Source organism: Heteronotia binoei, chromosome 14 (genome assembly GCF_032191835.1).
Source record: "Heteronotia binoei isolate CCM8104 ecotype False Entrance Well chromosome 14, APGP_CSIRO_Hbin_v1, whole genome shotgun sequence".
NCBI lineage: Eukaryota > Metazoa > Chordata > Lepidosauria > Squamata > Gekkonidae > Heteronotia > Heteronotia binoei.
Genome location: NC_083236.1, coordinates 16,545,111 through 16,567,010, shown reverse-complemented (window position 1 = coordinate 16,567,010; position 21,900 = coordinate 16,545,111). Strand labels below are relative to the sequence as shown.

The 21,900-nt window shown below is 49.7% G+C and overlaps 1 protein-coding gene across 2 annotated transcripts in view; it reads left to right on the top strand.

Moving 5' to 3' along the window:
- FCHSD1 (FCH and double SH3 domains 1) overlaps window positions 1-17,945 on the top strand; it is a 40,715-nt gene extending 22,770 nt beyond the window's left edge. For both annotated transcript variants that reach the window (XM_060254090.1, XM_060254091.1), the window contains 10 exons: window positions 535-630; window positions 2,435-2,539; window positions 5,599-5,760; window positions 9,065-9,193; window positions 9,669-9,752; window positions 11,371-11,527; window positions 11,735-11,940; window positions 13,303-13,387; window positions 14,137-14,204; window positions 17,249-17,945. In XM_060254090.1, coding sequence (XP_060110073.1) covers window positions 535-630; window positions 2,435-2,539; window positions 5,599-5,760; window positions 9,065-9,193; window positions 9,669-9,752; window positions 11,371-11,527; window positions 11,735-11,940; window positions 13,303-13,387; window positions 14,137-14,204; window positions 17,249-17,314 — 1,158 coding nt within the window. In that variant the 3' untranslated portion in view covers window positions 17,315-17,945. The remainder of the gene's footprint in view (window positions 1-534; window positions 631-2,434; window positions 2,540-5,598; window positions 5,761-9,064; window positions 9,194-9,668; window positions 9,753-11,370; window positions 11,528-11,734; window positions 11,941-13,302; window positions 13,388-14,136; window positions 14,205-17,248) is intronic.
- Window positions 17,946-21,900: the final 3,955 nt, after the last annotated feature.

The window sequence follows — 21,900 nt, the reverse complement described above, 5'->3', positions numbered from 1 at the left end:
GACTACCTTTACCTTTACCTTTTTAAAATTTGACCTAAAGAGGATCAGCAGTTGAAAGAGACAGAACTCTCATAAGACAGTCACATTAGGGAGTATTATTTTTTTTCCCAGCCAGTTCCTTTCCGAGGGAGTTTTTCATTGTGTGTGTTTTGGCATACTTAATTCTCCTGTCTAGTCAGTTGTCACAGTGTTTGGTCCATAAATTAGTCTTTTCTGTTCAGTCTGTCTGGGTCCTTTGCACCTTATCAGCCTTACTCCAGGGCGCTCGCTGGCAGAAGAAAGAGGTGCTGGCAGGGAGTGTGCTCTGGGCCCTCCCCAGATGAGCCCCAGAACCAGAGAGGTGGCAGTCGGTAAATGACCTTGCTGGCTCCTGGGCAGGGGGGAAAGAGGAGGTGTGTGCGTTGGAGGAATTCTTGAAAACACTCCCTGTTCACAATAAAAATTCCACATGGCCTTGCTCCTTCCCATGACAGCGAGGGGAACTCAGGTGTTTCCAGGTGGGCCTGTTCACCTCACTTTTGCTTCTTTCCCCAGATTTCTCTCTTGGATGACAGTGGGCTGGAAAAGGAAGCCCGACGCTGGGCCAGTCGGGCAGCCAAAGATTTTAAGATCCAGACTGTCAGTGAGCAGGTGAGCTGAGCACTCTGTATCGCCAGGAGCACTTTCCATATGGGAGTGTGTGTCTGCAATTTGTGCACTGCCTTTCCATGGAAACTTCTCAGCAATGGCACTTTGACACCCCATGATAGAACCTTTCCCTAGCAGGATGGCTGTGGTCCCTCCAAGCACACATGGCCATCTGTCAGCTACTGAGCAGGCCCCCTTGAGGTAAGGAGCTGCAGCAGAATCCCCAAGAATCTTTTCTGAGTCTGGGCATGGAAACTGAGGCTACTGCCACCGTTACTCCAGCTTGGTTTTGGGAAGGAGCTGTGGCTCAGTGGTAGAGCATCTGCCCAACGCGCGGAAGGTCCCAGGTTCAATCCCGACATTTCCAGTTAAAAGGACCAAGCGGTTGGTGCTGTGAAAGACCTCTGCCTGAAGAGCCGCTGGCAGTCTTGAGTAGACCACCCTGACCTTGCTGGACCAAGAGTCTGATTCAGTATAACACAGCTTAGCGTGTTTGTATGTTCTGTCAAATGACAAGTTCACTGAAACAGATAATACAAAAGAGCTCCCGGTTTCAAAGCTCACCAGAGAACTTGAAGGGAAAGACAAAATGTTGCCAGTCAGTTAAAAATAAGCAAGTTTAGGCCAGAACCACTGAGTGTTGAAAGCACATGCCCTGAGCCTTTGGGTGTGAGCTTTTCCTGTTTGTTTAACTTTTGTTGGTGTGGGTTTTTTGTAAGCAGCTTTGAGTCCTGTGGCGGAACCTTTCTGCTTTTCCTTGCAGATCTAGTTCTGCCCATCCCCTCTGTTGAGTTGCCAACTCCTGGGGGGAGCTATTCCACTTCCTGTCACTTAGGGTATCACTGCCACCGCTATCCTTTTGGGGTCTTCCTGCCAAGAGGGGACAGATTTTTGACTCCCTTCTCAACCTGAGGCTCCTTTGGTCCCCTGTTATCCAGTGCCTGGTTAATACAGGGACCAAATTCCTTCTTTAGGGGGCTCCTGGAGGACTGGCACCCGTGCCCTGGCTGCTTGCCTTTCTCCCTTCTTGGGACTGCCCTCTTAATGTAGTTTGGTCCAAGGCAATTGGGGAACTATGTGGCCCAGAGAACACTGCCAGATTCAAAAGGTAATAATATTTATTGGAAAGAAAAAGGCTGCATATACACCCTTAACCCAGCACCTGATCACCAAAACAGAAACAAAAGAAATTTGGAATAAATGAATTCCTTCTTTCCCTTCTCTAACGCACACTCCAGCTACTTGTTTCAAGCAGAGTAGGCATAATAAGTCTTACAAAATTGCAAGTTAGGTCTGTTCTTTACATTGCCAGAGAGATCTGCAGCTTCCCAACAGGCTGCCTGGTCTCTCAAAATGGCCACCATATAGCCCAGCCTAGCCAGAGGTCTGCTGTCCTTGAGGGCTCAGCACTCTCCACATTTTCTCTCGCTGTGGAATATCTCCCAAACCTTTCCATCCTGCCCAGAAACTGGTTACCTTTTTCCTAGAGTGGTCTGGGAAGAAAAGCCCCAAAGTATGTCTGGAACTTCCTGTTTTCATCCTGCCTTTCTAGCAAGTAATTCCCTTCTCTGTGGTTAAGTGTGGGGGAGGAGAGAGAGAGCATTCTGCTGTAAGTGGGCTGTAAGCTGACTCCCTCCCCCATAAAATAGCCCCTTTTAAAAAGTGAATTCCAATAAGGGAGGCATTTTGTCATGTCCCCATTGGGGAGAAGAGCAGGAAGAAAAATACCCTCAATCAGTCGATCAGTCAGTTGAGGTTTGCAGTCCTATTGCCTGAATCCATGTTGGGTGTATTTGTGAGGTTATAGGTTCTGCAGAGAATGGAGACCCGAAGGCAGCAGGTCAATGAGGCAGAGATGTCCAGTGTGGAGAAAAGGATGGAAGACGTGAAGGAAAATATCCGGAAGGCAGAGGTGGGTCTGCTTGCATTTTTGCTGGTCTGTTGTTCATCTACAACAGGGGTGTCAAACTTGTTTGTTATGAGGGCCGGATCTGACATAAATGAGACCTTGTTGGGCCGGGTCATGTCGGGTTGGGCCGAGCCATGTCAGGCCGGGCCATGTGTGTACCTATTTAAGATTAGGTAACAGAGATATACATTTTATAAAGAACACAAACATATATTTTTTAATAGTTAAAACATGCTTAAAATGTTAGCACTCTGGTCTTAAAGATGCTTTCTTTGTATTTCTCCCATGGGAACCAGGGAACTGGGCAAAGGAAGCTCTGGCTCTTTTCTTCCCTCCCCAGGGGACTTGGGGGGAGCCACAGCCAATAGAAGGAAGAGAGGCTTGGCTCAGTAGCTCTGCTGTGCAATTGAAAGAGCCTGGCAAAGCAAACTCTGCCTCCTTCCCTTCCTCCCCAAGGGAGGAGCCTCAGCCAATGGAGAAAACAGGTTTTGCTGTGTAGCTCCTGTGCGATTCAGCAAGCCTTGCAAAGCAAGCTGTGATACAGAAGGAAGCAAGATATAGGGAGAAGGAAACAGATGACAGCCAGTTGCTCGGGGGTCTGATAGAAGTCCTCCAGGGGCCTGAATCAGCCCCCAAACTGCATGTTTGACACCCCTGATCTACAACTTTAAAAAGCATCACGAGAAGAATGATGTGGCCAGTTACCACCCAGTCCCCAGTTTACTCTTCCTCTGCAAGATAATGGAGAGAGCTCTAATGCTACATGCAAAAGCTGATGTCTTGAAAGACATTGTACTTCCCACATGTGATGGGATTCAGCTAATCCTTGCTGACTCAGTTAAGAGTGCAAGGGTCGTATTGAACCCAGCCTTCTTCCATTTTCTTTAACCCAGAAGATGGCCTTCTATCTGGCTGATCTGGCACAAGGCTTAAGCTGTTGTATTGCACTCTGCATGAGTCTCCCCTTAAAGTCAACTCAGGAACTCTAGTTGATACAAAATGTCGCAGCCCAGTTACTGTCCATTGCCAGGTGGAACACGCATGTCAGACCCACTGTGCAGTCACTCCATTGGTTAACCATCAGTTACCAGGCTCAATTCAAGGGAGTGGTTTATCATGTGGCCTTGGACCACAGACCTTCAGGACCTTCTCACCTGCTATGCTGCATTATCTGAGCTTCACTCATCCAGGCAAGGATTTCTGAAGGTGTCACCCTGCAAATCAGCAACTGCCTGTCTGTGCCCATTCACTGTACTTGGCTCCCACCTTATGAAACGGCTAGCTTTAGGAGGCTGGGAAAGTCCCCATTTCTCCAGCATTTCACAGAATGCATAGAACAAAAATGTTCTGGAGGGGATTTCTAATAAGGGGTTGGAACTATAGTTGAATCAAACCATTGAGAAGGGCACCTTTATAACGGAACAGGTTTGTAGCCTACTGCAATGATTAGTCAGGTCTGCAGTGTGACACCACCACCAAGTGTTCTTAGAAAATGGGTGGGTCCAGGTGTTGCTTGTGCCCAGCAGGGATTCTGATTGGCCATTGGAGATCTTATTAGCTGGGCAGATTAAAATAACATTTCACTGACAGCTGCCACCATAGCACTGGTTTTATTCTATCTCACCCCCTTTCCCAGCCCTTCTGGCCCTTTTGAAAAAATTACCCCCTTCTCCCCTGCGCTTGGGCTCCCTCTGTGTGTATGTGTCCACCTCCTGCAGCATCCATTTTATGGTTGTGCCCACCACCCTGTGTCAGAATTCCAGTGGTGCCAACAGGCTCACAAAGGTTGGGGACAGTGTTCCATCTAAGCTGAATTAGTGTGAGTTAGCTCACAGTTTTTTAGCCTCCAGCTCCCACATTTTTGTCTTAAGAAAAATGGCACCAGAGCAAACTAATTTATGCAGTAGCTCACAATTTTAATGCTGGTAGCTCACAAAGCAGAATTTTTGCTCTCAAGACTCCACAGCTTAGAGGGAACATTGGTTGGAGATGCTTGTTGTAGGTATTATCTTGCTTTTACTTCATTGTTTTCTCCGTTTGTAATTCCACTTTCTGCATTGTTTATGATATACGTAAGAACATAAGAGAAGCCATGTTGAATCAGGCCATTGACCCATCCAGTCCAACACTCTGTGTCACACAGTGGCCAAAAATATATACACACACACACACACTGTGGCTAATAGCCATTGATGGACCTCTGCTCCATATTTTTATATAACTCCCTCTTGAAGCTGGCTATGCTTATAGCCGCCACCACCTCCTGTGGCAGTGGATTCCACATGTTAATCACCCTTTGGGTGAAGAAGTACCTCCTTCTATCCATTTTAACCCGACATTGTCTTAGGTGGTTTATCTAATCTAGATGTGGGAAACGAAGCTGAGGAGGGTTGTGTTTTGATGTTCCCCAGGTTAAAGCTGTTTGCAAATAAGATTAGCATATCGGGGACAAAGGCTCTAGCCCAGGTTATTGGGTGTTGTATATGTCTCTCTCCTGCCCCCCCGCCCCCCGCTTTACATTTTTTCCCACTTCCAAGTAAGAGATTGAAAAATAGGATCTCTCCCTTGCAGTCTATTTTGCCACCTCATGTCTAGAGCAGCAACAGGAATGGACAAGCTCTCCTGACATCCAGATCATCGTCTTCAGGAGGCTCCTGATGCATCTCTCTGCGTGGCACCTCCACCCTCTCGATTTCAGGGCTCCCTCAGTCGAATGTCTCAGTTTATGTCTTTTAAGTGTGATAATTGTCAAGCTGTGACTAAAGAGAAAGAGAATGGCAAGGAAACCTTATTTGGCCTGAGAGTACAAAGGAAAGAGAAAAGGATGACTGTATCCAATGGTGGATGTGTAGAATGTCCTTGTGTATTGTGGCAGTGCTGGTGTGTCCCTGGTCCCACAGCAAAAGGGATTGTGGGTGTCATGAAGGTGATGATTCTCGGCTTCCAAATGCCACTCAGTATCTTTCCTTGGCAGCAGGCCAAACCTGCTGTTTTTCGGGTGCCAGTTGTATGACGAAGGAATTGCTGTGAGTGGCCACCCAAGCTCTTCTTCTCTGTTTCAGATCAGCAAGGTGAAGGCAGAGGCTCGGCTGCTGCTGCTGCGGCAGGCTGGCTTGGATGTAGACACCTGGCTGGCCAGTGCCATGGGGCAAGTCTTGGATGAAATTGAGCAAGAGCGGCGGCTCAGTGAAGCACGCCGATCTGAGAGGGGCTCCACTCCGACGGTAAGAGGTGTCTCATCCTGTGACTTCTGAGAGCAGCAGCCCACAAGTGGAAATCTCCCTGTTCTGCTCAAGTGGAAGCAGAGGGATTTGGACTACTTTGGTCCCTCCTCAGTTGTTTGTCTTCTTCTCAGGACTGTCTCAAGTAGGGCATGTTTCCCCCCATTTAGATGGTATTTCAAACCCCACAGACCATCAGACATTAACATGTTCCCCACTTCTTCTTCATATTCTCTGTGTTCACACAGATCAGAGGGAGAACACGTCCCACTCCCTCCCCTTCTCCTGTAAGATAGTGGTGCTACTGGTTTTTGCACCATCTTCTGCTACACTTGTTTGCGACTGGTCTTATTCTGTTTTTAAATGATGTTTTATGCCTTTGTCATACATAGTTTCTGCCTTGACCCTCTGAGAACTTTGTGAAAGGGAGGCTCAAACAGATTATATGAAGATCGCAAGTCTCATTTCATCCATAGACTGCAAACTGCATGTTTGTGCAGCCTCAGATTGCCTTGGGGTTGTGCAGGGGAGAGAGCATATAACCCCTGAATCCCCTTTCTGTTGTGCTGTTCAAAAGCAGGTTCCCTTCTTTTCCATTAGTATTTTAAAAGGGGAAAAAATATGCTTGTTTTTAAAAGCTATGTCCATGCGGGTTTTATGGGGTTAGTATCTTGGAGTGAACTTATATTCAGGTGGGTAGCAGTGTTGGTCTGAAGTAGCAGAATGAAGTGACATCTTTAAGACCAACAAGGTTTTATTCAAAGTATAAGCTTTAGTGTGCATGCTCATAAGAACATAAGAGAAGCCATCTTAGATCAGGCCAATGGCCCATCCAGTCCAACACTCTGTGTCACATAAGAACATAAGAGAAGCCATGTTGGATCAGGCCAGTGGCCCATCCAGTCCAACACTCTGTGTCACATAAGAACATAAGAGAAGCCATGTTGGATCAGGCCAGTGGCCCATCCAGTCCAACACTCTGTGTCACATAAGAACATAAGAGAAGCCATGTTGGATCAGGCCAATGGCCCATCCAGTCCAACACTCTGTGTCACATAAGAACATAAGAGAAGCCATGTTGGATCAGGCCAATGGCCCATCCAGTCCAACACTCTGTGTCACATAAGAACATAAGAGAAGCCATGTTGGATCAGGCCAATGGCCCATCCAGTCCAACACTCTGTGTCACATAAGAACATAAGAGAAGCCATGTTGGATCAGGCCAATGGCCCATCCAGTCCAACACTCTGTGTCACATAAGAACATAAGAGAAGCCATGTTAGATCAGGCCAATGGCCCATCCAGTCCAACACTCTGTGTCACATAAGAACATAAGAGAAGCCATGTTGGATCAGGCCAATGGCCCATCCAGTCCAACACTCAGAGAAGCCATGTTGGATCAGACCAATGGCCCATCCAGTCCAACACTCTGTGTCACATAAGAACATAAGAGAAGCCATGTTAGATCAGGCCAATGGCCCATCCAGTCCAACACTCTGTGTCACACAGTGGCAAAAAATTTTTATATATATATACACACACACACACACACAGTGGCTAATAGCCACTGATGGACCTCTGCTCCATATTTTTATCTAAATATCATGAATGCCTTTACCTTTAATAAACTTTGTCTCTTAAATCATTCGTTCTGGAGTCTGTCAGCGTTTACCGTCCTTCAACTGAGAAGCATCCCTCTAGACGAATTTTTAAAATCAGTTTCAATTATATTTCCTAAGGGAGAGCTGAATTTATTACTTACTTATTTCTTAGGTGTATAGCCTGCCCTCCCTGTGCAACAAGGCTCAAAGCAGGTAGCAACAGTATTCATAGATCAAGATGGGTAGCCGTGTTAGTCTGTCTGTAGCAGTAAAAAAGAGTAAGAGTCCAGTAGCACCTTCAAGACTGACAAACTTTGTGGCAGGGGATGAACTTCTGAAGAAATGAGCAGTGACTCATACTGCGTGGGCATTGTTCTCCTGTGCATCAGTTGGGTTCATAGAATCATAGAGTTGGAAGGGTCCTCCAGGGTCATCTAGTCCAACCGTATGCACAATGCAGGAAACTCACAAATACCTCCCTACACACTCAGTGACCCCTATTCCATGCCCAGAAGATGACAGGAAACCTCCAGAATTCCTGGCCAAACTGACCTGGAGAAAAAATGCTTCCTGACTCCAAAGTGACAATTAGCATTTCCCTGGGAGTGTAAGAAAAAGCCATGAGAACTGAGAACTGATGCAACCGTTCGTGCCCTCCTTCTTATGATCTGTCCAAGATCACAGAATCAGCATTGCTGTCAGATGACCATCTAGCCTCTCCTTAAAAACCTCCAAAGAAGGAGAGCCCACCACCTCCTGAGGAAGCCTGTTCCACTGAGGAACCGCTCTAGCAGTCAGGAGGTTCTTCTAAATGTTGAGCTGAAAACTCTTGATTTAATTTCAACCTGTTAGTTCTGGTCTGCCCTTCTGAGGCAACAGAAAACAACTCTGCACCATCCTCTATATGCCAGCCCTTCCAAGTTCTTGAAGATGGTGATCGTATCACCTCTCAGTCATCTCCTCTCCAGGCTAAACATACCCAGCTCCTTCAGCCTTGCCTCATAGCACTTAGTCTCCAGACCCTTCACCATCTTTGTTGCCCTCCTCTGGACATGTTCCAGCTTGTCTGTATCCTTAAATTGTGATGCCCAAAACTGAACACAGTACTCTAGGTACACACAGAACATGGGACATAAATTGTTGAAACAAATACATTGTCCCCATGAAGCTGGAGGTTTGACTCAGGGTTGTTAATCACACAGGCAGAGGTTGATCTCAGAACCATACTCTGAGCTCTTTCTCATGTGGGTTTGTCATTTGGATACCCCCACATGGGACCAGCTCTCAGCAGCTCCCACATGGGTGGAAGTCTGTCTAAAAGGCATCTTTGTGTGCAGGGACTTTTAAGGGTCTGTGCCTTGTCTTGAAGTCTCAGTGTTCACACCAGAAGCTCACATTGTTGCTCATGGGAAGTGGGGAGACCGTTGCCAGAGTACAAGCAGTCTCCTGAACACACACTGCCAGGAATGCTTGAACCTGCCTTCTTTCTCTGAGCCCAAGCAGGAAGTATCTGTTTGGAAGACACCAGTCCTGCTTCAGGGATACAAGACTCAGGGGGGAATCTTTATCCAGGACCTGCCATTTTTGCTCTCTCGTGCCCCAGCAGCCTTGTTCCTTTTTGGATTGAAGCTGAGTTTTTTGTCTGCTCTGCCACTTCGCCCTCCAGAGGGTGCATGCCCCAGAAATAATTTAGGACTTTTCTCCAGGCAGAGGAATTCGACCCAGCTGAGTTTGAAGATTATGATGACAGTACAGAACTGTTTGAGGACATGCGGCCAAGCCCGGGTGTGACTCGCACCTACCCTTCGTCCTGCAGAGTGTTCTTCCCATACCAGGTAACGGTTCATCTCTTTTCCTGGACCTGAACTGCTTCTTGTAGTGTGTCTTTTGCATAGCAGCTGATGGTTCTGAAGCACCGATACAGTCTCTGGGTGGTTCCAGAGGCTGAAGGAGGATTCAGAATTTTAGGGTATGGCCCCTCAAGCGTGGTCAGCAAATGCCTTGATTTCAAGAGAGGCAGGAACCAGAGGCAGTGGTTTCCTCATCCTTCTTGGGAGTCACACGCTTATTCCTACCCCAGCCTTCCTCCACACACACCAGCACTCACTTGCACCCCTTACTTGGAGACTCCCCCTGCTTTGTGGTTGGGAAGATCAGAATACCAGAGGATCTCTTTGAGCTGCTCAGCCCTGGTGATTTCACAGTTTAGCTGCCCTCTAGCAGGGGCAGTTCTGGGATGGTTGTGGGAGGAAGGAGCTTTGCTGACCTTGTGATATGACTGGCTGTGTGGTGTGCCTTCTTGCCCAACAGGCCTGCCAGTCTGATGAGCTGACCATTGTCCAGGGAGAGGAGCTGGAGGTCATAGAAGATGGTGACGTGGAGGAATGGGTCAAGGTTAGTGCAAGGAAGCTGAACCTGCTTTCTCTCTATAGTGGGACTCCAGGAACCATGCTGGAAAGCCCCGTTCTGTGCTGACACAAACTAGATGGCCCCATGATGGCATCTTGAGGACTACAAGGCTCGTGGCAGATGTTTGGTCCCATCTTTGGCAGTGGCGTTCATGGTAAGGAGCAAACTGAACGTCCACATAGTCTGGACCAGAGAGAACATGTAGTTCAGGAACCTCAGGAGTCACTTGGCTCCTTGCAGTCGGACCGTTTAAGAACACAATAAGAGCCCTGCTGGATCAGAGCAGTGGTCCATCTAGTCCAGCCTCCTGTCTCACACAATGGCCAACCAGTTCCTCTGGAGGGCCAACAACAGGACATAGAGGCTGATGCCTTCCCCTAATAATATCAGAAGAGCCTTGCTGGATCAGACCTGTGGTCCATCTAGGCCAACCTCATGTCTCACACAGTGGCCAACCAGTTCCGCTGGATGGCAAACAACAGAACGTGGAGATGGCATGGCCTTGCCATGATGTTGCCTTCAGGCACTGGGATTCAGAAGCTGACTTCATGTGAATGTGAGGTTCCCCTCAGTCACTGTGACTAGTAGTCACTGATATGCCTGTCCTCCATGGATCTATCTAATTCCCCTTTAAAGCAGTTTATGCCTGTGGCACTGTGACTCAGTGCAATTGCAGTCGCTGCCCTTCCCACCTGTGATATAAAGGTCCTGCCAATCAGTTGATCGGCGGGCCCTTTCACTGGTTCAAGAAGGGCAGCGGCTGCTTCTGGGCGCCCTCCTGCACAATTTAAACTGCACAGGAGGGAAGGGGCAATCCCTTCCTTCCCAGCTTTTGCCCTGGATCCTCAGAAGGAGGAGAGAAAGGGTGGCAGGGCAGAAAGTTGGGCAGGGGACTGTCAGCCTAGAGCGCCATGAAGCCTGGCACTGGCCCTGACCCTGGGGCTGTGTGTCCTCTGGTAGCACTCACTGTGTAAAGATGTATTTCCTTTTGTCCATCCTGAATCTACTGCCCCTCAGCTTCATAGGATTGCCTTTGAGTTCTAGTATTAGGGAAAGGGAGAAAAAAAATTCTCTTTGTCAGCTCTCCACCCGGTGCATAATTTTATAACCCCCCATTACTTGTCTTGGTTTTAAACTGAGAAGTCCTAGCCTGTTTTCGCACACAACTTACCTCGCAGTCACAATCCTGTTCCCTCCGCAGTGTCTGTCGGATTTCCCACCATCTGCGCCGAAGTTACAGGAAGTGCCGCGGCTTTTGCGTAGCAAACGTAAACTGTGTTTTAGCGGTTTACGTTTGCTATGCAAAAGCCGCGGCATTTCCTGTAACTTCAGCGCAGATGGTGGGAAATCCGACCAGACGCTGCGAACAGGATTGTGACTGCGAGGTGAGCTGTGTGTGAAAACAGTCCTAGATTCTTCGGCCTTGCCTCATAGAGAAGGCATTCCAATCCCCAGTCATCTTGGTTGCCCTCTTTGGTACTTTTTTCAGTTCTGCAATGTCCTTTTTGAGATATGGTGACCAGAAATGCCCAGAGTTTGGGCAGCTGGTCTTAGTATGGCAATCCTGCAAGCTTCTTTAAAGGCTTCTCTCACCTGCTTTCAGGCACGCAACCGGACAGGACAGGTTGGCTACGTCCCTGAGAAATACCTCCTCTTTCTGGATTCCGTGAGCAGAACCTGTGTAGTCCCAGATGGGGGCAACAAGCAAAGCTCTTCAGAGAGGGAGAAGGAGTTGACAGACCTCATGCTGGAGCCTGGAGGTGCGTCTTGGTGACAATGCAGAACTGCTACGTGTGCGTGGAGGCTGGAAGAACTAACCCCAGTGGGTTTTCTTTTTCTGCCCATGTCTTTGCCTCGTGGTCAGAATCTGCCACTAGAAACAGCTGTCCGTGCTTGTGCCTGAAGGATGTGGGGTGGTCTCAAGCACTCCTGCATTTTAACTTCGGCTGTGCCCTCTCCATTTGCAGCCTGGTTGGTCCGGGCCCTCTATGACTATGAGGGGCAGAGCCCGGAGGAGCTCAGCTTCCCAGAGGGAGCCATCATCCGAGTGCTGCCCCGGGAGGAGGGGACTATTGACGATGGCTTCTGGAAAGGGGACTTCAATGGGAGAGTCGGTGTCTTCCCATCCTTGGTGGTGCACGAAATCATGGGCGCTCCCAGGGGAGCTGAGCAGGTGAGTCCCAACTGGAACCTGTTTCTTTCTCTCCACTAGGGAAGAGCCTGGTCTGGGTTGCTGGGAGAGCCGGGTGTCAGGAACCTAGCATCTTGTTAACCTCAGGGGTCATTAATGCTCTCCCCACTGTTGAGTGTGAAGCCTTTGACAAGCCTTATCTCTCCCCCCAAGAGCACTTCAAAAGTGGAGTGCAACTCCGGTGCTCCTTCCATGTCACCCCAACCTCCTCCATTCCAAGCTGAAGAGAAGACCTGGTCTTAGCCCATGGATTGGGTTAAGGCTAAATTTTCCACTAACTGACAGGGGGGCAATTGTCACCAGTTTCTCTGATTCGCACCTTGTGCCATTCTGGAGGACCCCACCCCCCTCGTTCTGCTGGTACCACCTTCTGGCACTTTATTTGCAGGCCTTCCTTAAGGCATTATTCAGAGAAACGTTTTTAAGGACCTCTACAGAGCAAATCTCGTCCACGAGAGCGGAGCGGTACCATTAGCGTAAAGCAAAATTGGAGTATTGCAATTGGCCAAACAAGGGGAATGACAAAGCTCATTAAAGAAAGGCAAAAGATCATTCATATACAGATTGAACAAAAATAGGGCCAAAAGGCAGCCCTGCCTAAGCTCTTCATTAAGGTGAAATGACTCCGTTGGGGCACCATCCATAGCCACAGCAGACCTGAGCTGTGAAGTCTGCATGAAATTGCTACATGAGCCGTAACAGCCTTTTATCAATCATGGTGCATCACAGCTTTCCCAAGAGATCTCTATAGTGCAGGGGTGGCCAAACTGACTCTCGAAGCCCCTGTCGCCCCATCAGCTGGCCTGGAGAAGGCGTATCTCTCTTTAAATCCTTTGCCAAGCCAACCAGTGGCTTGGAGAATGCATTTAAAATTAAAGTTGCTTTCTTTTCACCTCTCTCTTCCTCCTCCCTCCCCATCTATTTTCCTTTCTTCCTGTTCTCTTTTGATAAGCCTGAGCTTTTTGTCAAACCATGTACCAGAATTCTGGGGAGCCAGGGGTCTATTAAAAGGCATATCAGCCATGAGTACAAGGGCTTAAAGAGGGACAGTAGCCTGTACAACATCAGACCCAAGTACCGATCTCCTAAAAGATAACACTTCTGGGGCGGCCATCATATCTTGGGCTTGGCAGAGAAGAGAGTTCCACAAGTCAGCTTCCTGTTGTTGGTAGTTTCTTACCATTTGGCGAGCTGGAGGAGTGAATCAGGGTCCTCACCTGCAGAACTTACTTCAGAGTCCCAGTGATCCTCTGAAGGAGAACAGTTATCTGGATTCTTCCTAACAGCAGGCTTCTCAGAAGTTCCCTTCACTGGCTTTGAGAGCAGCCTGTGTTTCTGTTCCAGGACTTGCCTTCCCCCTCGCCTCCAGCTGGCTCCCCTCCAGTCCTTGACCCGACAGTAGCATCTCCTGCAGAAGCGCTGCTTGGTGGTGAGTAACTGGAGAAGTCAACTAGGCCTCAGATTCAGCAGGAGCTCACAGGAGCACAGCTCCTGAACCTTTCTGATGGTTCCTCCTCTTCCTCCCCACTTATCTTGTCCATTGAATAGTAGGATCTCCTGGATTAGGAGAGTGAGCAGCCAGCCAGCCACCAGAGGCTTTGCCACGCCCCCAGCAGCCTTCATTAACTTGGAGAAGCCCTCACCACCCTTTCTCCGCTTATGTGATTTTGGGCAGTGAGTGGCTTGGTGGCCTTTTGACTGGGGGGAGGGGCCAAGGAGAGCCCCAGATGAGCGAGGCCTGCTTGGACTAGCTGGATCTCTAGCCACCCCAAGCAGGCCTCGCTCACCCAGGGCTCACATTTCTTGCATCAGCTTGCTTTGGGGTGGGGTGGGCATATGTTAATAAGTTAGGTTAATGAGCTCCGCCACCTATTTTTCTACAAAACAACTCCTGAAGTCAACCCTCTTAATTCCTCAAAAGATGGTCTCTGGAACAGGCAGGCTGTGCTCAAGGGGAGGGAGACTGGGCTGCAGATCCCTTGCATGGCTCAAAAGGTGCTATACAGTGCAATTGAAATCAGAGGCCCTGAATGTGTATGTTAACACGTATTTAAGGGCAGGGTATACTGGAGCTGCTGTGGGATGGTGAAATCTGTAATTGAAAAGGTTGGGGGGTGCTTTGCAGGGCATTGGAAGGAGGGCTCAGGCACTGCTGTGTTTATGTGTTTTGTATTTTAGGTGGCTGGCGAGGAAACACAGCCAGTGGGCACAGTTCCCCTGACCCAAATGCACCTCGTATTCGCCCAGTAAGTTCTTGCCCCATATAGCTTGGATAAAAATGGTAAAGGTAGTCCCCTGTGCAAGCACCAGTCGTTTTCGACTCTAGGGTGACGTTGTTTTCACAACGTTTTCACGACAGACTTTTTACAGGGTGGTTTGCCATTGCCTTCCCCAGTCTTTTACACTTCCCCCCCAACAAGCTGGGGACTCATTTGACCGACCTCGGAAAGATGGAAGGCTGAGTCAACCTGGAGCCGGCTACCTGAACCAGCTTTCGCTGGGATTGAACTCAGGTCGTGAGCAGAGGGCTCCGACTGCAGTACTGCAGCTTTACCACTCTGCGCCACGGGGCTTTTTAGCTTGGATAGGATGGCTCCTAGTCTTTGATTCCTGCTTCCCCTCGAACATAGCCTAAAAACTTCCTTAGCACCATAGCTAGTGTCCCTTGCAGTACTCAGGAAAGTGTGTCTGTGTGTTTGTGTTCACATGTAAACATCCCAGAATCTGCTACCTGAACCAGCTTTCGCTGGGATTGAACTCAGGTCGTGAGCAGAGGCTCCGACTGCAGTACTGCAGCTTTACCACTCTGCGCCACGGGGATCTTTAGCTTGGATAGGATGACTCCTAGTCTTTGATTCCTGCTTCCCCTCAAACATAGCCTAAAAACTTCCTTAGCACTGTAGCTAGTGTCCTTTGCAGTACTCAGGAAAGTGTGTTTTAAAGCTGGAAAAAGTGTGTCTGTGTGTTTGTGTTCACATGTAAACATCCCAGAATCTGCTAGATGTTGATCTCCACTCTGACCAGTTGAAATTATTATTATTTGTTTATTTAATATGGGATAGACGTAATAGTTTAATATGGGATAGACATAGTTTAGGGATTGTTTAATATGGGATAGACAGAAACTGTGGCATTTCTTTTTTTCCAAAAATCTAAAATCATTGCTGTAAATTGAAAGCAGCAACTAGAGAAGAAAATGTGCCTGTTGGCATTTTGGCCCCCCAAAAGAGAAAATGAACAACTGCTGGATTTTATGACCAAGTCAATCTTGCTTGATCTTGTTTTGTACAAGACATGGAAATATAGATGACGGTGGTGAAAACACAAGTTTTGCCGCAGCCCAGAAAGTACTGGGCCCTTTTTGCCATGACATGACACCCATTATCAGTCTCCAGTAAATCCTGCATTGGAGAAAAAGGATAAAACCAGGGCAGTTCTTTGTGAGCCAAAGCAACGGATGCAAACGGAAAGGACATGATGGTGAAGGGAACTCCAGGGACTGTATAGAGACAACATGTACCTGTGTTTCCTTCCATTCTCCTTACTGTCGTTAGAATTTGAATTTGAACAGAGATGTCTTTGGGAGTAAGTGGTAATGTGCCCTGGCAATGATCGGGGATTATTATTTACCTCCCCACAAAAAAGATGAGATTGGCTTAAAGTAGACATTGAGTGCAATTAGTCTGCCATTCTGTTTATCTCTCTGTTCCCAGAAGGCAGATAGTTCTTCTATCCCATTTTGAAATCACACGGTTGCGTGACCACGGCATAGGAAGAGTTGCCCTGCCATGGGAATGAACCACACACTTCCGTTCACTCAGCCGCGGCTTATAGGGGGAGGGAGTGGCATTTGGACTAAAATTTGCTCAGTCTCCCGTTTTATGCTGAACAATGAAGTCATCCCTCTGCACTGTGACACCTCAGTACAGATGGGAAGTATCCTTCCGCCAGATGCTCTGCACTTTCCCTAGAACCACACCTCTTATTTTGGGATGAAGGTTTGCAGAGGGCCCTGGATCTTTGTGTGGTGAGCCATCTGCATTTTATTTCTTTTTAATTACCAGCTTTGCACATGAAGGAAAAGGGGAAAGGACGAATCCCTGGTGAGCCTTGTGAGGATGTAGCCCCTCTCTTCATCTGTATAAAAACTATCTTGCCCAACCACCCCTGTGACTCCAGCCCCCTGGGTGCTCAGACCCCGCATTAAGCCAGGCTGTGCATCTGAAAGGCAGGTGGTGTGGCTGATGTTCCAGTTGCAGCAAAAGCCCCTGCTTGGTGAGCCCCCAGTGGGGGTGGAGTGTTGCAGCAGGAAGTGTTCTCAGAGTTGCCAGTGCCTTCCTGTGATTTGGGATGGGCCCTGTGGCACAGAGTGATAAGCTGCAGTACTGCAGTCCAAGCTCTGCTCATGACCTGAGTTTGATCCCAGTGGAAGCCAGGTTCAGGTAGCCGGCTCAAGGTTGATTCAGCCTTCCATCCTCCCAAGGTTGGCAAAATGAGTACCCAGCTTGCTGGGGGGAAAGTGTAGATGACTGGAAGAAGGCAATGGCAAACCACCCTGTAAAAAGTCTGCCATGAAAATGTGATATGACACCCCAGAGTCAGAGACGACTGGTGCTTGCACAGGGGACTCCTTTACTTATCCCCCACAGATGGGAAAATGGAGGCTTCTGAGCATCCTTTTTTGATTCTTTTCACCACTGCTGGAGAAAATGCAGCCAGATCAGGCATTGCACACAGTTATGTGATTCTTTCCTCTGTATTTTGGGTTTTTTTTACCAGAGCAATTTTGCAGACCGCATATCCATGGGCCAAAGTAAAGGTGATGGTGTCCTCATGGCAGTCTGTGGCACAGAGCTTTCTCCTCCGCCTCCCTCTCCCCAGCACCTTTTCAAATGTCTGAAGAGCCGTGGACCTGCAGCAGGAGGGAAAGCTTCATGCTGTAGTCCCAATCAGTATTGGACCATCAGGGCCCTTTAAAATGGTGATGCGTCCTCATGGGGGCCATGAGTTTGCCATCGCATTTCGTCTGGCCTTGAGCAGAACAAGACTGGGCAGGGAAACGCTGCTGAAACTTTGCCCTTCTGGGGGTTTCTCGGCCTTTTCTTCTATGGGGTTGTTCCCTCAGGAAGAAAAGGAGAGGAAAGAAACTCCCTGCAAAGGCTAATTTGGCCTCTACCAGCAGAATACAGGAGCAGCTTCCTGTTCCATCTCTTCCAGTCCTGCCCTACTGACCTTGTGCCCTGTTTCTCACGTCCACCCATGTCACCACCTCTGCCTTTCCTTCTTTCAGGTTCGGGCTCCCCCACCTCCACCAATGAAGGCCCCGGAAGCTGACTCATCGCCTGGCTGTGGTTAACTCTGCTGAGCTCCCAGAGGAGGCCTGACCACTTAAGACAGCTTTGGGTCCTTGGGTGCCATAGTAACTCCATATCCAGCCGTTTCTTCTAAGGAGACCTCTTGGGCGCTCTGCTGTGTGGCCACTCTGCAGCCTCATTCCAGGCTCTTGCCAAGCAGGCAGGATGAAGGTGGGATGAGGGTGCCAAAAGGCACATTGCCTGCACAATAACCCTCTCCCCAGCAGCCCTGGGGTACTGCTTCTGTGGCACACGAGGATGTGCACGAAGAGTGTCTCTGCTTGCACTGTTAGCGAGTCCTGCAGGCAGCACCCCCTGTCCTGCTCCCAAGAGTCTCCCTGGACTCCTAGCTGAGGCTGTGCAAGCGTTTTCCTTCTCTGGGGCGGGAGCTGGTCTCTCCCTCAGCCTTCGATGCTGCTAGCTACTGTCACCTCTGTCCACCCTTGGCCTTTGCGGGGCCACCGGTGTGCCTTTTCCCATCAGAACGCAGACAGCATATGAAACGCCCTTTCTCTCGTTCAGCCGTTAGCTCTCTGCAGCCCCCTGCGGAGCAAGCTGCCTCCTGTGTTGTGTTGTAGAGGGAGAGGGGATTGCCACGTTGTCCGTTGCCCAATAAAAGAGACCTCACTCAAACCGTGTCTTCAGCAGCTTTAATGGGTTTCGTTTTGGTTTGCTTACACGGTGGTTCAATATGGAAAGAGATGAGGGAGGAGGAAAAGAAGGGGGCCTCGGCTGGTGGCTTACCAGGGCCTCCACTGGAGCGTGGGGTGCTGGGCAGGACTGGAGAAGGGGGGAGGCCTCTGGGGAGCTTTTAATAGGCCACTTGCCAAAGCTGGGGAGCTGCAGGTCTCCATCCTTGGGAATAAAAGCCCCTCTGCACAAGACTCTCCACTCGGAGGCTGCCAGGAACAGGCCCCTCCCCTTGCTTGGGACCCTCTTCAGACTCCCAAGCTGAGCATGTAGGTGGGGTGTTCAGAGCCAGGTGCTCCTTGGCTGCCCCCAGGGGGTGAGGGTGGGGGGGTGGGGTATGGCTAACATCCTTTTCTGGAGCGTGCCTTTAATTGCAGTCTGGAGGAAGGGCCCTTCCTATACTAGCAGATGCCAGACCTGAAGAAGACAACGACATTGGATTTATATCCTGCCCTCCACTCCGAATCTCAGAGTGGCTCGCAATCTCCTTTCCCTTCCTCCCCCACAACAGACACCCTGTGAGGTGGGTGGGACTGAGAGGACTCTCACAGCAGCTGCCCTTTCAAGGACAACCTCTGCCAGAGCTATGGCTGACCCAAGGCCGTTCCAGCAGCTGCAAGTGGAGGAGTGGGGAATCAAACCCGGTTCTCCCAGATAAGAGTCCGCACACTTCACCACTACACCAAACTGGCTCTTGCACAATAAGCAACTGCGGTGCCCAGGTTGGAATCACAGCTCTGCCCGTGTCTTTGGGCAGAAGTTGGCAATGTCCTGACTCATCCTCTGTTCCCAAAGCCAGGCTTCTACTGCCAGCCCAGCACAGCCCGGGCTGGGAGTGGAGGCACTGCGGGTACTCAACCTTGATCATCCGAGGCTAGTTAGAACTACAGGCCGGGAAAGGCAGAAGTGCATCCTGTAGCCGAACACTCACTCCACCTGCACTGGCCGACTTCTCTAAGCAGCAGCTGTGTTCCTAATGCTGAATAGTTGACTCAGCCTGGCTGGCATGCAGGAGAATGTTGCAGAAGTGGCAGCACAGAGGCAGCTTTGCCTTCACAATGTGGCCACACCACTGCAGGGCCAGTCACCCAGGAGTGCCCTAAAAGGGAATGGGGTGGCTGGCCGGAGGATACAGAGTGGCGGCAGTGGTGGCAAGGAATCTAAATGGCTTTCCTGTGCCAGGATGTCAGACCTTCAGTATCTGGGATGCTTCCTAGCACAATATGTTGCGCTGATGTGGGCCTTAGCAAGACTGAGTGGGGAAGGTGGGCCTTCCAGTCCTGCTGGGGCAGTGAAATGGGGGGGGGGGGCCTGAAATGAGGTTCTTGACAAGATTTTTTTTTTAAGCAACACATCCTTGTGCCATTGTGGTGATGCCAAGTGCACCAGAGCTCTTCTGGGCCAGGCGTTGCCTTCTGCGGATCCAGCGGTCTCCTTCTGGGCAGCCTGGAGTAGGCTCCTGATGCATCTCTTTGCATGGCAGCCTTAACCTGGAGCAGCTTCCATCTGGAAGAGGAAACGGGGAGGGGGGGGAGGCCAAAAGAGGTCATGGACAGAATTGGATGCAGAAGTGCTTCTTATGCTATCAGTGCCAGCCGTGTCACAGTTCCATCTTGGGCAGTGTCAGCATACCCATTAGACGACCTTAGGCTGTCGCCTAGGATGTGGCCCTTGGTGGGGCACCGAATTGGACACCCCCCCACACATGATCAGTAGCCACCACAACAGGTCAAAAGCTGGGAGGGTAGGAGCTTCCCTCCTGGGAGATTCAAATTGCGCAGGTGCAGCTGCTGCCCTTCTCACACCAGTGAAAGGGCCCGCAATCAGCTGGGCCTTTACATCACACATGGGAAGGGCAGCAGCTGCTTCTGGGCACTCCCCCATTCTTGCTCACTCACTCCGCCCCCCCCCCCCCACTGCTGCGACAGTCTCCACCTCCAGAGGGGCTGGGGCCACCCTCCCACACACACATGGTGGCAGCGGCGGGAGGAGCGAGCGAGGAAGAGGGAGTGCCCAGGAGCAGTCGCTGCCCTTCCCACCTGTGATATAAAGGTCCTGCCAATCAGTTGATCAGCAGGCCCTTTCACTGGTGCAAGAAGGGCAGCGGCTGCTTCTAGGCGCCCTCCTGCACAATTTAAACTGCACAGGAGGGAAGGGGCAATCCCTTCCCAGCTTTTGCCCTGGATCCTCAGAAGAAGGAGAGAAAGGGTGGCAGTGCAGATAGTTGGGCAGGGGACTGTCAGCCTAGAGCACCAAGAAGCCTGGCACTGGCCCTGACCCTGGGGCTGTGTGTCCTCAAAATGCATGTTGTACGTTTGCCTGCATGTAAAAGCATATTTCCTCTTCATTTCCACCAATCCAAGATATAAAACTCAGCCTCTAATTTAACCAGTGCTTTGGAGAACCCTATTATGGCCACCTCTGAGCAAGTACAGAGAGCAGAGCTTCCAACTATTTCAGCTTCCTCACCCCCAACCACCATGTGCATGTCTTTAGTATACAGATACAGTCAATAGTATACAGATCTGAGTCACAGTCTGCTTTCTTAAACAGGAAAGAAACTTCATTGCTAGAGGACAATTTGTTGCCATTGGCTCTATGGCTGTCTTACGCGACTGTGTGTCTGCTTGCCGTGGCTGTTGCATGGAATCAACTGTTATTATATTCTTTTGTTTTTTAACAGTCTGTGTTGTTAGCTGCCTTGGGTACCCTTGTGGGAAAGTAGAAGAAGAAGAAGATATTGGATTTATATCCTGCCCTCCACTCCAAAGAGTCTCAGAGCGGCTCACAATCTCCTCTACCTTCCTCCCCCACAACAGACACCCTGTGAGGTGGGTGGGGCTGGAGAGGGCTCTCACAGCAGCTGCCCTTTCAAGGACAACCTCTGCCAGAGCTATGGCTGACCCAAGGCCATGCTAGCAGGTGCAAGTGGAGGAGTGGGGAATCAAACCCGGTTCTCCCAGATAAGAGTCCGCACACTTAACCACTACACCAAACTGGCTCTCCATATAAAGTGGCATATAACTTTTAACTAACTAAACCAGCTTGGTGGTTGAATTTTACTGACACGGGAGGAAAAATCCCCTGTGAACCAACCCACAAAGTTAGGAGACAGCTTGGGTTGCTAATAGAGTCCAGAGTGAGGCCGCCTCTTGAAACACCTGAATCTGCCTGACGCTGAGTCAGATCACTGGCCCATCAAAGTCAGTATTGTCAACACAGACTGGCAGAGAATGTGTTCTTATTCAAAGCCTTTACTTGGGGGAAGCTCTGGGGCAGATGTGGGCACAAAGTATGTTGGGGAGTAAGAGCAGAGCTAGACTGGAGGATACTAGAAACATAGGAATATAGGGCTGGGTGGGTCATCTAGTCCAAGCCCCTGTTCAATGCAGGGCATTTCCAACTACCTCTCCCCTACTCCCCCAGTGACCCCTGCTGTGTGTCCAAAGGAAGGAAAAATACTTCCAGGACCTCTGGGCCAATCTAGCCTGGAGGAAAATTCCTTCCTGCCCCCAAAGTGATTATCAGCCTTACCCTGGACATGCAAGAAAGGGCCAAGAGAGCTGAGCACTGGCTCATCCCTTCCTGCTCTTGCTCTCACTATCTGCCTAAGTTCACAGAATCAGCACGGCTGTCAGATGGCCATCTCCAATGATGGAGAGCCGACCACCTGAGGAAGCCAGTTCCACTCCTGAGGAATTTGCTTGCCCCTCAGAGTAACTGGGATCAGGGAGCTCTGAGGTCCAATATTGAGCATGTGGAAGCATTGTGTGACAAACCATTCATGTCCTGAGAGCAGAGGGAATCCCAATTTGCATGCCCAAGGTTGCCTATCAGCAGCCCCCACCCACCACTGCCACAACAAAGCCCAAAGCAAATTATTTGGGCACCAGATCCC